The following is a 13277-nucleotide window of genomic DNA, read 5'->3' on the forward strand; positions in this document are numbered from 1 at the left end:
TTTAAAAAATTTGGTCAATTTGGTATTTTTTTTATAAATAAAAATTATTATTTTTTACTTCATTTTACCAGTTTAATGAAGTACAATATGTGACGAAAAAACTGTCTCAGAATGGCCTGGATAAGTCAAAGCGTTTTAAAGTTATCAGCACTTAAAAGTGACACTGGTCAGATTTGCAAAAAATGGCCAAGTCCTTAAGGTGAAATAGCGCTGAGTCCTTAAGGGGTTAAGTGTAAACAGTAAAGGTTCCCATTCAATGACTGCAACCAGAGTCTGATTAATGAGGTGTATGAGATAGTTATGCAGCCCTTCATAATGCTGTAGCATAAAAATAATAATATAATGATCTTTATTTCTATAGCACCACCATATTCTTCCGCACTTCAGAGGGTGCATGTACAAGACAAAATAGACATCACAGGATTAAAGGCTAATATACAAAGGAAGCACTAGGAGTGAGGTCCCTGCTCACAAGAGCTTACACTCTAAGAGGAAAAAGGGGTGACATAAAAGGTAAAGTTGTTTTATAAAGTGGTTTGGCCACCTTTGTACTAGATAGAGCAGTGCAGATGGAGCTGTATGACCTAATACATTGAGTGTAGGGATTAATGTTGGATGATGGCATTCGGTTCTGAAGAATAAGCGTCGGGGGAGGGAAGGGAAAAACTAGATCAGGGAATGTAATAAGCCTGTGTAAAAATATATGTTGGTAAGGCATGCTTTTAGCTAAGGATGTTGAGAATTAACCTGATTGTCCAGGGCAGTACATTCGAGAGAACTAGTGCAGCTCGAAAGAAGTCTTGAAGATGGAAGTGAAAGGTTCGAATTATGGAGGATTTTAATTTTAGATTATTGGCAGAACGGAGAGCATGGGTAGGGTGGTAGACTGAAATCAGTGAGGAGATGTAGGGGGGTACAGCACTGTGGAGAGATTTGTGGGTGAGGGTGGGAAGTTTGAACTGTATCCTGTAGTGGATGGACAACCCAGTGATGTTCCTGCCACAGGCTAGAGGCATTAGTGTAATGGCTGGACTGAAAGTTCAGCCTGGCTCCTGTATTTAGGACAAACTAAAGGGGGCAGAGCTCAGTGAGGGGAAGACTGATCAGTAATGAGCTAAAGTAGACAAGAATGAATCAAAGAGTTTTGGCTGTTTTCACCAAGAGAAAAGGGCAGACTCTGGAGATATTCTTGAGGTGCAAACAACAAGAGTATGCAAGTGATTGATTATGCGAAGCAAAAGAAAGATCTGAGTGAAACATAACCCCAAGACAGCAGGCATGCTGCCCAGGAGTTATGAAAGTACCACGGACTGAATTTCAAATATCAGGTTTAGGTAGGCTATAGAGAAAAAACAAGTTCAGTTTTTGAGAAATTCAGTTTCAGAAGAAGAGAGGACATGATGTTAAAATCAGCTGCCAGACAATCATTGGTGTTTTAGTACTGCTGGGGTGATGTCATGGGATGAAGTATATAGTTGGGTGTCATCAAAATAGGGATGGGACTTGAAACCAAATCTGCTGATAGTCTGATAAAAACTGAACCCTGAGTAACCCCAACATCAAGAGGATAAAGAGAAGTAGAGATTGCAAATGATACACTGAAGTACTGACCAGATAGATAGGAAGAAAGCCAGGAGAAAGCAGTGTCCTTAATACCAATAGAGTGGAGCATACTAAGGAAGAGTTTGTGGTCTACAGTGTGAAATGCTGCAGAGAGATCCAGAAGCATCAGTAGAAAGTAGTTCCCATTCTATTTCACTTTTGGGAGATCAGACACTTTGGTAAGGGCTTTTTCTGTAGAGTGTAGAAGGCAAAAGCCAGATTTCAGATGGTTGAGAAGAGTGTTTGCAAAAAGTTAACTTTTTATGTGAGAGTAGACCAGAGTTTTTTAGATGAAGGGGAGATTACAGACAGATTAGTAGTGAGCAGCACAGGTGGGGTCAAGAGATGATTTTTTTTTGAGTAGTGGTGTTATAACATAATGTTTAAAAGAAGACGCAAAGATGTTGAGAGAGAGAGGTCAGATATTGTAGTTTGGTGACTGATGACAGCCGGGATATGTGAGGGAATCAGATCACTGCTGCAGATAGTCAATCGAGAGGAAGAGAAGAGCCTGGAGACTTCTGTTTTAGGTCAAATGAGGAGAGAGAACAAGAGGAGGTGTGGGAGAGAGGGGGATCGAAGCTGGTTGGTGACTGGGAGATTATTTCCTGCCAGAAACATTTTCTCCATAAACATTCGGCACACCTAGAGCATGCTGAAGAGAAGGTGTTTCAGGTGTGTATCAGGGTTTCCGCGGTCTGTGTTAGGAAGGTCAGAGTATAATAGGAGCTGCTTCATCCAGGGTGGTTTTGACGGTATGTTTGTAATGATAGGCAACCAGATCTGAACAAGAAAGCGAAAAGATTGGGGCCAGTGATAACTTTAGGGTGTTAATAAGTTGCTGGGAGTTGTTAGCGTGTACGTTTCTGTATGTGTGAAAGGTACAAATGTCATGAGGAGAGCGAGCAAACTTTATAGTAAAGGAAATAAGATTGAGTTCAGAAAGTGGGAAGGATGAGTTAATAAAGTCAGAGACAGAACAGAGTCAGAAGAATACTAGATCAAGTATATTGCTATCTTTGTGTGTGGCAGAGGAAGTAAGTTGTGAGAGGCCTAGAGAGGAGGTTATAGAAGAAAAGTGAGAGGCCAATAAGGAGGATGGATCATCAATGGGGATGTTAAAATCCCCCATAATAAGAGTTGGTAACTCGGAGGAGAGAAAATTAGGAAGTCAAGCAGCAAAGTGATCCAGGTACTGGTGGGGTGAGCATGGGAGACGATAGACAACAGCAACTTGAAGGGAGAATGGGTGGAGGAGTCAAATGATGTGGACCTCAAAAGAGGAGAATGTGAGAGAGGGTACTGGGGGAATGACCTGAAACGTGCAGTGTGGAGAAATAAGTATGCCTACTCCTCCACCATGCTGGTCGTCAGGTCTGGGGTTAATGGAAAAGTGTAGCCCACCACAGGATACAGCAGCAGGAGAAGAGGTGTAATAATGTTGAAGCCAACATGATGCCATAAGTACAAATCATTACAGTTTAGGTCGGGCAGAGACACACAGCATTATAAATCATTATAAGGCCATGCGGTCCGGTAAAGGTGGCCATACACATTAGATAGAAGTTACTTATTGGTTGAACAGCAGTTGAACAAACAATCATCTTTCACGAACGATCTTTCTTTGAATGAAAGATGTTTCATCTCTATTGGATGAAAATATTAAAAACGGCCGACTTCTCTTTAACCCCTTAAGGACATAGGACGTACCGGTACGCCCTATTTCCCGAGTCCTTAAGGACCAAGGACGTACCGATACGTCCTATCTTTAAATCGGCATTCCGGCGCCCCAGGGGTTAATCTGAACAGGATCCTGGCTGAAATCATTCAGCCGGCATCCTGTCACAACGCCAGGGGGGGGGTCATGTGACCCCCCCCGTGTCGGCGATCGCAGCAAACCGCAGGTCAATTCGGTCCCTGACAGCGGGGATCAGAAACTTAAGAGTGCCTAAAATCAAGATTTCACCTTCCCCCTGCACCCCTGCACGATTTGATGGCGGCGGGTGGTGCAGGGGGGGGGGTGTCGCAGGCGGTGGGGGCGTTGCGGGAGGCGGGCGGTGCGGCAGGCGGGATCGCGATCCCCCGCCCGCCTCCCCTTGAATAATCGTTGGTTTCTAGTGGGTATACCAGGGTGCCAGCACATTGCTGGCACCCTGGTATAAACGGCTGACATCGTTGATGCGATGTCAGCCGTTTAACCCTTTCCATACAGCGGTCCGTACGGACCGCTGTATGGAAAAGGTTAACAGCGCAGGGAGCTCCCTCCCTCTCCGATCGGGGCGCTGCTGTGCCTTTGCAGCCCCCCGATGGAGAGGGAGAGAGCCCCCAGGCAGCCCCCCCGAAGCCCCGTCCTCACCCTTCCCCGTCTGCGAAGTTGTGGCAGACGTGGAAGGTTCCCATGGCAACATGACGCCTGCTCAGGCGTCCTGCTGTCCATGGTGCTGAACAGATCTATGCTAAAAGCATAGATCTGTTCAGTGTAAGTAAAATACAGTACAGAACCCTATATAGGTTCTGTACTGTATTATACAGACATCAGACCCACTGGATCTTCAAGAACCAAGTGGGTCTGGGTCAATTTTTTTTTAAAAAGTGAAAAAAGTTAAGATAAAAAAAAAAAACATTTATCACTGAATAAAAATTTAAAAAATAAAATACACTACACATATTAGGTATCGCCACGTCCGTAACGACCTGATCTATAAAACGGTCATGTTACTTTCCCCGCACGGTGAACGCCATAAAAATAAAAAAATAAAAACTATGAGAAAATTGAAATTTTGCCCACCATACTTCCCAAAAAAGGTAATAAAAGTGATCAAAAAAGTCGCATGTACGCCAAAATAGTACCAATCAAACCGTCATCTCATCCCGCAAAAAATGAGACCCTACTCAAGATAATCGCCCAAAAACTGAAAAAACTATGGCTCTTAGACTATGGAAACACTAAAACATGATTTTTTTTTATTTCAAAAATAAAATCATTGTGTAAAACTTACATAAATAAAAATAAAGTACATATTAGGTATCGCCGCGTCCGTATCGACCGGCTCTATACAAATATCACATGACCTAACCCCTCAGGGGACCACCGTAACAAAAAAAAAAAAAAAAAAGTGTAAAAAAAGCAATTTTTTGCCATCTTACATCACAAAAAGTGTAATAGCAAGCGATCAAAAAGTCATATGCACCCCAAAATAGTGCCAATCAAACCGTCATCTCATCCCACAAAAAATTAGACCCTACTCAAGATAATCGCCCAAAAACTGAAAAAACTATGGCTCTTAGACTATGGAGACACTAAACAATTTTTTGGTTTTAAAAATGAAGTTATTGTATAAAACTTACATAAATAAAAAAAATTGTATACATATTAGGTATCGCCGCGTCCGTGACAACCTGCTCTATAAAATACCACATGATCTAACCTGTCAGATGAATGTTATAAATAACAAAAAAAAAGTGCCAAAAAAGCTATTTCTTGTTACCTTGCTGCACAAAAAGTGTAATATAGAGCAATCAAAAATCATATGTACCCTAAACTAGAACCAACAATACTGCCACCCTATTCCGTACTTTCTAAAATGGGGTCACTTTTTTGGAGTTTCTACTCTAGGGGTGCATCAGGGGGGCTTCAAATGGGACATGGTGTCAAAAAAACAGTCCAGCAAAATCTGCCTTCCAAAAACCGTATGGCATTCCTTTCCTTCTGCGCCCTGCCGTGTGCCCGTACAGCAGTTTACGACCACATATGGGGTGTTTCTGTAAACTACAGAATCAGGGCCATAAATAATGAGTTTTGTTTGGCTGTTAACCCTTGCTTTGTAACTGGAAAAAAAATATTAAAATGGAAAATCTGCCAAAAAAGTGAAATTTTGAAATTGTATCTCTATTTTCCATTAAATCTTGTGCAACACCTAAAGGGTTAACAAAGTTTGTAAAATCAGTTTTGAATACCTTGAGGGGTGTAGTTTCATAGATGGGGTCACTTTTATGGAGTTTCTACTCTAGGGGTGCATCAGGGGGCTTCAAATGGGACATGGTGTCAAAAAAACTGTCCAGCAAAATCTGGCTTCCAAAAACCATACGGCGCACCTTTCACTCTACGCCCCGCTGTTTGGCCGTACAGTAGTTTACGGCCACATATGGGGTGTTTCTGTAAATAGCAGAGTCAGGGCAATAAAGATACAGTCTTGTTTGGCTGTTAACCCTTGCTTTGTTAGTGGAAAAAATGGGTTAAAATGGAAAATTAAGCAAAAAAATTAAATTCTCAAATTTCATCCCCATTTTCCAATAACTCTTTTGCAACACCTAAAGGGTTAACGGAGTTTGTAAAATCAGTTTTGAATACCTTGAGGGGTGTAGTTTATAGAATGGGGTCATTTTTGGGTGGTTTCTATTATGTAAGCCTTGCAAAGTGACTTCAGAGCTGTAGTGGTCCCTAAAAATTGGGTTTTTGTAAATTTCTGAAAAATTTAAAGATTTGCTTCTAAACTTCTAAGCCTTGTAACATCCCCAAAAAATAAAATATCATTCCCAAAATAATTCAAACATGAAGTAGACATATGGGGAATGTAAAGTCATCACAATTTCTGGGGGTATTACTATGTATTACAGAAGTAGAGAAACTGAAACTTTGAAATTTGCTAATTTTTCCAAATTTTTGGTAAATTAGGTATTTTATTATGCAAAAAAATTAATTTTTTTGACTTTATTTTACCAGTGTCATGAAGTACAATATGTGACGAAAAAACAATCTCAGAATGGCCTGGATAAGTCAAAGTGTTTTAAAGTTATCAGCACTTAAAGTGACACTGGTCAGATTTGCAAAAAATGGCCTGGTCCTTAAGGTGAAAATGAGCCTGGTCCTTAAGGGGTTAAATGACTTCAAATGACTTCTTCTTTTTAGTCTGTCATCGGTTGGCTAAAACAATCCTTCATTGTTAAACCAACGAATGTTTATTTTGGTTGTTAATTAAGCAAAAAACGACCCTGGGGGTCCAGGACAATTCTAATATAAAGAGTTCAATAGCCAAAGGCTATAGGGTTCCTGTTTATGGCCAATTTTTAAAACATAACCTTTAATAATATAATGTTAAAATATATATTGCCTAGTTTAACATTACAATATACACTCACTTAAAGAATTATTAGGAACACCATACTAATACGGTGTTGGACCCCCTTTTGCCTTCAGAACTGCCTTAATTCTACGTGGCATTGATTCAACAAGGTGCTGATAGCATTCTTTAGAAATGTTGGCCCATATTGATAGGATAGCATCTTGCAGTTGATGAAGATTTGAAGGGATGCACATCCAGGCACGAAGCTCCCGTTCCACCACATCCCAAAGATGCTCTATTGCAGGGATGTCAAACTCGTGGCCCTCCAGCTGTTGCAAAACTACAACTCCCATCATGCCTGGGCATACTACAGCTATCAGGGAATGATGGGAGTTGTAGTTTTGCAACATCTGGAGGGCCATGAGTTTGACATCCATGCTCTATTGGGTTGAGATCTGGTGACTGTGGGGGCCATTTTAGTACAGTGAACTCATTGTCATGTTCAAGAAACCAATTTGAAATGATTCAAGCTTTGTGACATGGTGCATTATCCTGCTGGAAGTAGCCATCAGAGGATGGGTACATGGTGGTCATGAAGGGATGGACATGGTCAGAAACAATTCTCAGGTAGCCCGTGGCATTTAAACGATGGCCAATTGGCATTAAGGGTCCTAAAGTGTGCCCAGAAAACATCCCCCACACCATTACACCACCACCACCAGCCTGCACAGTGGTAACAAGGCATGATGGATACATGTTCTCATTCTGTTTACGCCAAATTCGGACTCTACCATTTGAATGTCTCAACAGAAATCAAGACTCATCAGACCAGGCAACATTTTTCCAGTCTTCAACAGTCCAATTTTGGTGAGCTTGTGCAAATTGTAGCCTCTTTTTCCTATTTGTAGTGGAGATGAGTGGTACCCGGTGGGGTCTTCTGCTGTTGTAGCCCATCCGCCTCAAGGATGTGCGTGTTGTGGCTTCACAAATGCTTTGCTGCAGACCTCGGTTGTAACGAGTGGTTATTTCAGTCAACGTTGCTCTTCTATCAGCTTGAATCAGTCGGCCCATTCTCCTCTGACCTCTAGCATCAACAAGGCATTTTCGCCCACAGGACTGCCGCATACTGGATGTTTTTCCCTTTTCACACCATTCTTTGTAAACCCTAGAAATGGTTGTGCGTGAAAATCCTAGTAACTGAACAGATTGTGAAATACTCAGACCGGCCCGTCTGGCACCAACAACCATGCCACGCTCAAAATTGCTTAAATCACCTTTCTTTCCCATTCTGACATTCAGTTTGGAGTTCAGGAGATTGTCTTGACCAGGACCACAACCCTACATGCATTGAAGCAACTGCCATGTGATTGGTTGTCTAGATAATCGCATTAATGAGAAATAGAACAGGTGTTCCTAATAATTCTTTAGGTGAGTGTATATTTTAACATTATATTATTAAAGGTTATGTTTTAAAAATTGGCCATAAACAGGAACCCTATAGCCTTTGGCTATTGAACTTTGGTTGAAATCATCCGTTTTAATCAACTTTAGACTAATATGTATGACCACCTTAAAGCAATTAACAGGGCTTTTCCACCATAATGTTTTATGATAGGATTGGTCGTAAAAATGCCCTACACCTTCGTTCCCTGCTGTTTCCGTAACTTCCATAGTAGTGAATGGAGAAAGCTACACACACGCATTGCCACTTCCCCATACATTCTTCACATGGACCTGGTGGACGAAAGATGCTTCATTAGCATGTCCCTTATCCTTCACATAGGTGCAGGCCCCAGAGGTGGAACCTGCATCTCTCAGACATTTATGGCATGTCCGTTTAACTGGCCTGTTTGACTGGGCAGGGCAGGCTACATGTACGAGCCTCCTTTCTTCCTATTAAAATGGTGGAAATTACTGAGTTTGCTGAGCGCTTCCTCGTAATCGATAATGGTCCCAGTGGTCTGATTCCATAAAACATTATGGCTGAGCATCTGCTGTGGAAAAAGACTCTTAACCCCTTAACCATCAGGGAGACCAGGCTTGTTTGACATTTATTTTCATTGTTGAATTCCAAGAGCCATAACATTTTTATTTTTCCATTGCCATACCTCTATGAGGGCTTTTTTTTTGTAAGACAAGTTGTATTTTTCAACGGAATGGCACAAATTTGAGACACATATAATTTATAGGTTTAGCTGTTATTACATTTTTTGTTAGGGGATCAAAAAAAAACACCTGCATTTTCCCCATTGTTCTTTGCATTTTTCCCATTGTTCTTTGCATTTTTCCCACTGTTTACAGTACAGTGAAATTAATATGGATACCAAATATGTATAGTATTCTTTCCATTTTGGCACTCTTTGTGCTGGTGGCTAGATAGAGAACCCCCTTCCTCTGTCAGATATCTTGGATGCCATGGTCGCTATTGACAGCAGCATGTAATTGTTTATACTACCAGGAGCAGTGTTATCTCCAATCCCAGTAGTTGAGGCTAGGCCCGGCCATGTAATACAGCCGAGCTCATGGTGACATTGAGCAGTGCCCATGGTTGTCAACCAGAATTTTTCTTTTTTCTGGACAACTTATCTCAAAATCACGGACAGACAACATTTTTGCCGGACAAATTGGAAAAACAAAATAAATCATAAAGATTATAAGTAAAACATGTCTATAGTTCAATATATTGATAATAATTAAGTACTAGCATTTACTGTGAGCTGTAAAATGATAATTATCACCAAAATACTCTAGTCGGGTATCGCCAGCCTCAAAAAAATCACGAACACAGGAAGAAAAAGTTTCCTTTTTTAACAGACTGTCCAGAAATTTCTGGACGGTTGGCAACCCTGGCAGTGCCCATGAGATCATCCTGACGGATATCTGTCATAGTGGGGCATCTAGTACCTGGATATATATTGGTCATGGGTCGTTAAGGGGTTAAAATAGCGGCATCGAGCTCATGCTCTATCAGAGAAGCATGTGCTGCGTGCAGATGAGCATCTCTGTCGACAGATTCCCCATGAAAGCGATCACCTGACACGCTGTGTGACTCTGTTCTACACTAATTAGCTGAATTTGACACATTCGGTAGGATTCTGCAAAAACAGCTTTTCTCAAGAAGGAAAAGTTCACGCAGCACCTGACATCCGATCCGTGCGCTCTACTAGTGCCGTCTACAGCAAATCTGTCTCATGACATTGATTTACAGTGAAGTCGCCTATAGGTGGCACTACAGAGACGGTTTCTTTTTATGGGATAACTGATTTGCATAATTTACCCAAGGTACATTGCTTTAAGGATTTTTCTAGGATTATGGTATTGATATCAGATCAATAAGAAATAAAATCCAGCAGTTTTCAGACTGGCCACTAAACTTAATAACAGGCGTCGCTTCTTGGTCTGTGCAGATCACATCACTGCACTCATCTGCTTATCATCACAGGCAGGAATACAATGACAGATATCATCTATAGATAACACAGGATCCACCATTTACATTGGGGATATCACTAGCTTATCTACTCCCTCCTGACCTCTGCAAGGATCACAGAGCTTGTCTAGATAACTCTCCGATAAAAGTCAATGAGGTCTCATCCTGGTCCATTGTGCCTCTGACCCATGGTGGCTGCGGTAAAGAAATTTTCTACACTGCGTTCCAAATTCTTATCCAAATTATATTTTTCTCTGACTTTCCTAAATGGTCGATGCAAATGACAGTCAGTATAATTTTCTGTCATCAACCAGTACAAATCAAATTTTATAGAACAAACCTCCCAATGATAACAGTATTTTTTTCACGAATAAAAAACTCAAAATGCACAGTTCCAAATTATTCTGCACAACAGAGTTTCCAAACATTTTATAGGTTCTAAAGAACTGAAAATGGTCATTTGTTGAATTTGCAGCATTAAGAGGTCACATTTACGGAAATCCAAGGCTATTTCAATCAAACACATCTTCACAGGCCAAGTTACATGTTCACACAGGGCCCCTTCTTTGATATCACCTCCACAATTTTTGCATCCATTAAACTTGTGAGTTTTTGGAGAGTTTCTGCTTGAATTGCTTTGCAGGACGTCAGAATAGCCTCCCAGAGCTGCTGTTTTGACGTGAACTGCCTCCCACCCTCATAGAGCTTTTGCTTGAGGATACTCCAAATGTTCTCAATAAGGTTGAGGTCAGGGGAGGATGGTGGCCACACAGTGAGTTTCTCTCCTTTTATGCCCATAGCAGCCAATGAAATAGAGAGATGGTGCATTGTCATTCATGAAGATGAATTTGCTTCGGAAGGCACGGTTCTTCTTTTTTTTTTTTTTTACCATAGAAGAAAGTGGTCAGTCAGAGACTGTATATACTTTCCAAGGTCATTTTCACACCTTCCGGGATCCTAAAGGGGCCTACCAGTTCTCTGACCATAATTCCGTCACAAAACGTGACTCCGCCACCTCCTTGCTGAGGTTGTGGCCTTGTTGGGACATGGTGGCCATCCACCAACCATCTACTATTCCATCTATATGGAAATTCCAGGGTTGCATGGCACTCATCAGTAAATAAGACTGGTTGAATATTAGTCTTCATGTATGTCTGGGCCCTCTGCAACCGTTTCTGCTTGTGAGCACTGGCTAGGTTTATGTACAACTGCAAGCCTCTGGAGGATCCTACACCTTGAGGTTTGCCCACCTAGGCTGCAAAAAAGTGTCACACATGTGGTATTGCCGTATTCAGGAGAAGTCGGGCAATGTGTTTTGGGGTGTCATTTTACATATACCTATGCTGGGTGAGAGAAATATCTCGGCAAAAGACAACTTTTCCCATTTTTTTTATACAAAGTTGGCATTTGACCGAGATATTTATCTCACCCAGCATGGGTATATGTAAAATGACACCCCCAAAACACATTGCCCAACTTCTCCAGAGTACGGCGATACCACATGTGTGACACTTTTTTGCAGCCAAGGTGGGCAAAGGGGCCCACATTCCAAAGAGCACCTTTAGGATTTCACCGGCCATTTTTTACACATTTTGATTTCAAACTACTTTGCACGCATTTGGGCCCTAAAATGCCAGGGCAGTATAACTACCCTACAAGTGACCCCATTTTGGAAAGAAGACACCCCAAGGTATTTCGTGATGGGCATAGTGAGTTCATGGAAGTTTTAATTTTTTGTCACAAGTTAGTGGAATATGAGACTTCTTAAGGAAAAAAAAAATAAAATCATAATTTTCCGCTAACTTGTGACAAAAAATAAAAAGTTCTATGAACTCACTATGCCCATCAGCGAATACCTTAGGGTGTCTACTTTCCAAAATGGGGTCATTTGTGGGGTGTTTCTACTGTCTGGGCATTGTAGAACCTCAGGAATCATGACAGGTGCTCAGAAAGTCAGAGCTGTTTCAAAAAGCGTAAATTCACATTTTTGTACCATAGTTTGTAAACGCTATAACTTTTACCCAAACCTTTTTTTTAAAATCAAAGACATGTAGAGCAATAAATTTAGAGAAAAATTTATATACAACTGAAAGTGAAAAATTTCATTTTTTTTGCAAAAATTTTGTTAAATTTCGATTAATAACAAAAAAAGTTTAAATGTCAGCAGCAATGAAATACCACCAAATGAAAGCTCTATTAGTAAGAAGAAAAGGAGGTAAAATTCATTTGGGTGGTAAGTTGCATGACCGAGCAATAAACGGTGAAAGTAATGTAGTGCAGAAGTGTAAAAAGTGGTCTGGTCATTAAGGGGGTTTAAGCTAGGGGGGCTGAGGTGGTTAACCACTTCAACCTCCCTAGCTGAAACCCCCTTAATGACCAGGCCACTTTTTACACTTCTGCACTACACTACTTTCACAGTTTATTGCTCGGTCATGCAACTTACCACCCAAATGAATTTTACCTCCTTTTCTTCTCACTAATAGAGCTTTCATTTGGTGGCATTTCATCGCTGCTGACATTTTTACTTTTTTTGTTATTAATCGAAATTTAATGATTTTTTTGCAAAAAAATGACATTTTTCACTTTCAGTTGTAAAATTTTGCAAAAAAAACGACATCCATATATAAATTTTTCGCAAAATTTATTGTTCTACATGTCTTTGATAAAAAAAAAAAGTTTGGGTAAAAAAAATGGTTTGGGTAAAAGTTATAGCGTTTACAAACTATGGTACAAAAATGTGAATTTCCGCTTTTTGAAACAGCTCTGACTTTCTGAGCACCTGTCATGTTTCCTGAGGTTCTACAATGCCCAGACAGTACAAACACCCCACAAATGACCCCATTTTGGAAAGTAGACACCCTAAGGTATTCACTGATGTGCATAGTGAGTTCATAGAACTTTTTATTTTTTGTCACAAATTAGCGGAAAATGATGATTTATTTTTCTATTTTATTTTTTTCTTACAAAGGCTCGTATCCCACTAACTTGTGACAAAAAATTAAAAATTCTAGGAACTCGCCATGTCCCTCACGGAATACCCTGAGGTGTCTTCTTTCCAAAATGGGGTCACTGTGGGGTAGTTATACTGCCCTGGCATTTTAGGGGCCTATATGCGTGAGAAGTAGTTTGCAATCAAAATCTGTAAAAAACTGACCGGTGAAATCAGAAAGGTGCTCTTTGGA

General features: G+C 40.7%; 1 protein-coding gene across 1 annotated transcript in view; it reads left to right on the forward strand.

Moving 5' to 3' along the window:
- KCNK2 (potassium two pore domain channel subfamily K member 2) overlaps positions 1-13277 on the forward strand; it is a 150057-nt gene that overhangs the window by 11369 nt on the left and 125411 nt on the right. The window contains exon 2 of the mRNA XM_044291286.1: positions 7476-7532. Within this exon, the coding sequence (XP_044147221.1) occupies positions 7476-7532 (57 nt within the window). The remainder of the gene's footprint in view (positions 1-7475; positions 7533-13277) is intronic.

Source organism: Bufo gargarizans, chromosome 4, assembly GCF_014858855.1.
Source record: "Bufo gargarizans isolate SCDJY-AF-19 chromosome 4, ASM1485885v1, whole genome shotgun sequence".
Lineage (NCBI taxonomy): Eukaryota > Metazoa > Chordata > Amphibia > Anura > Bufonidae > Bufo > Bufo gargarizans.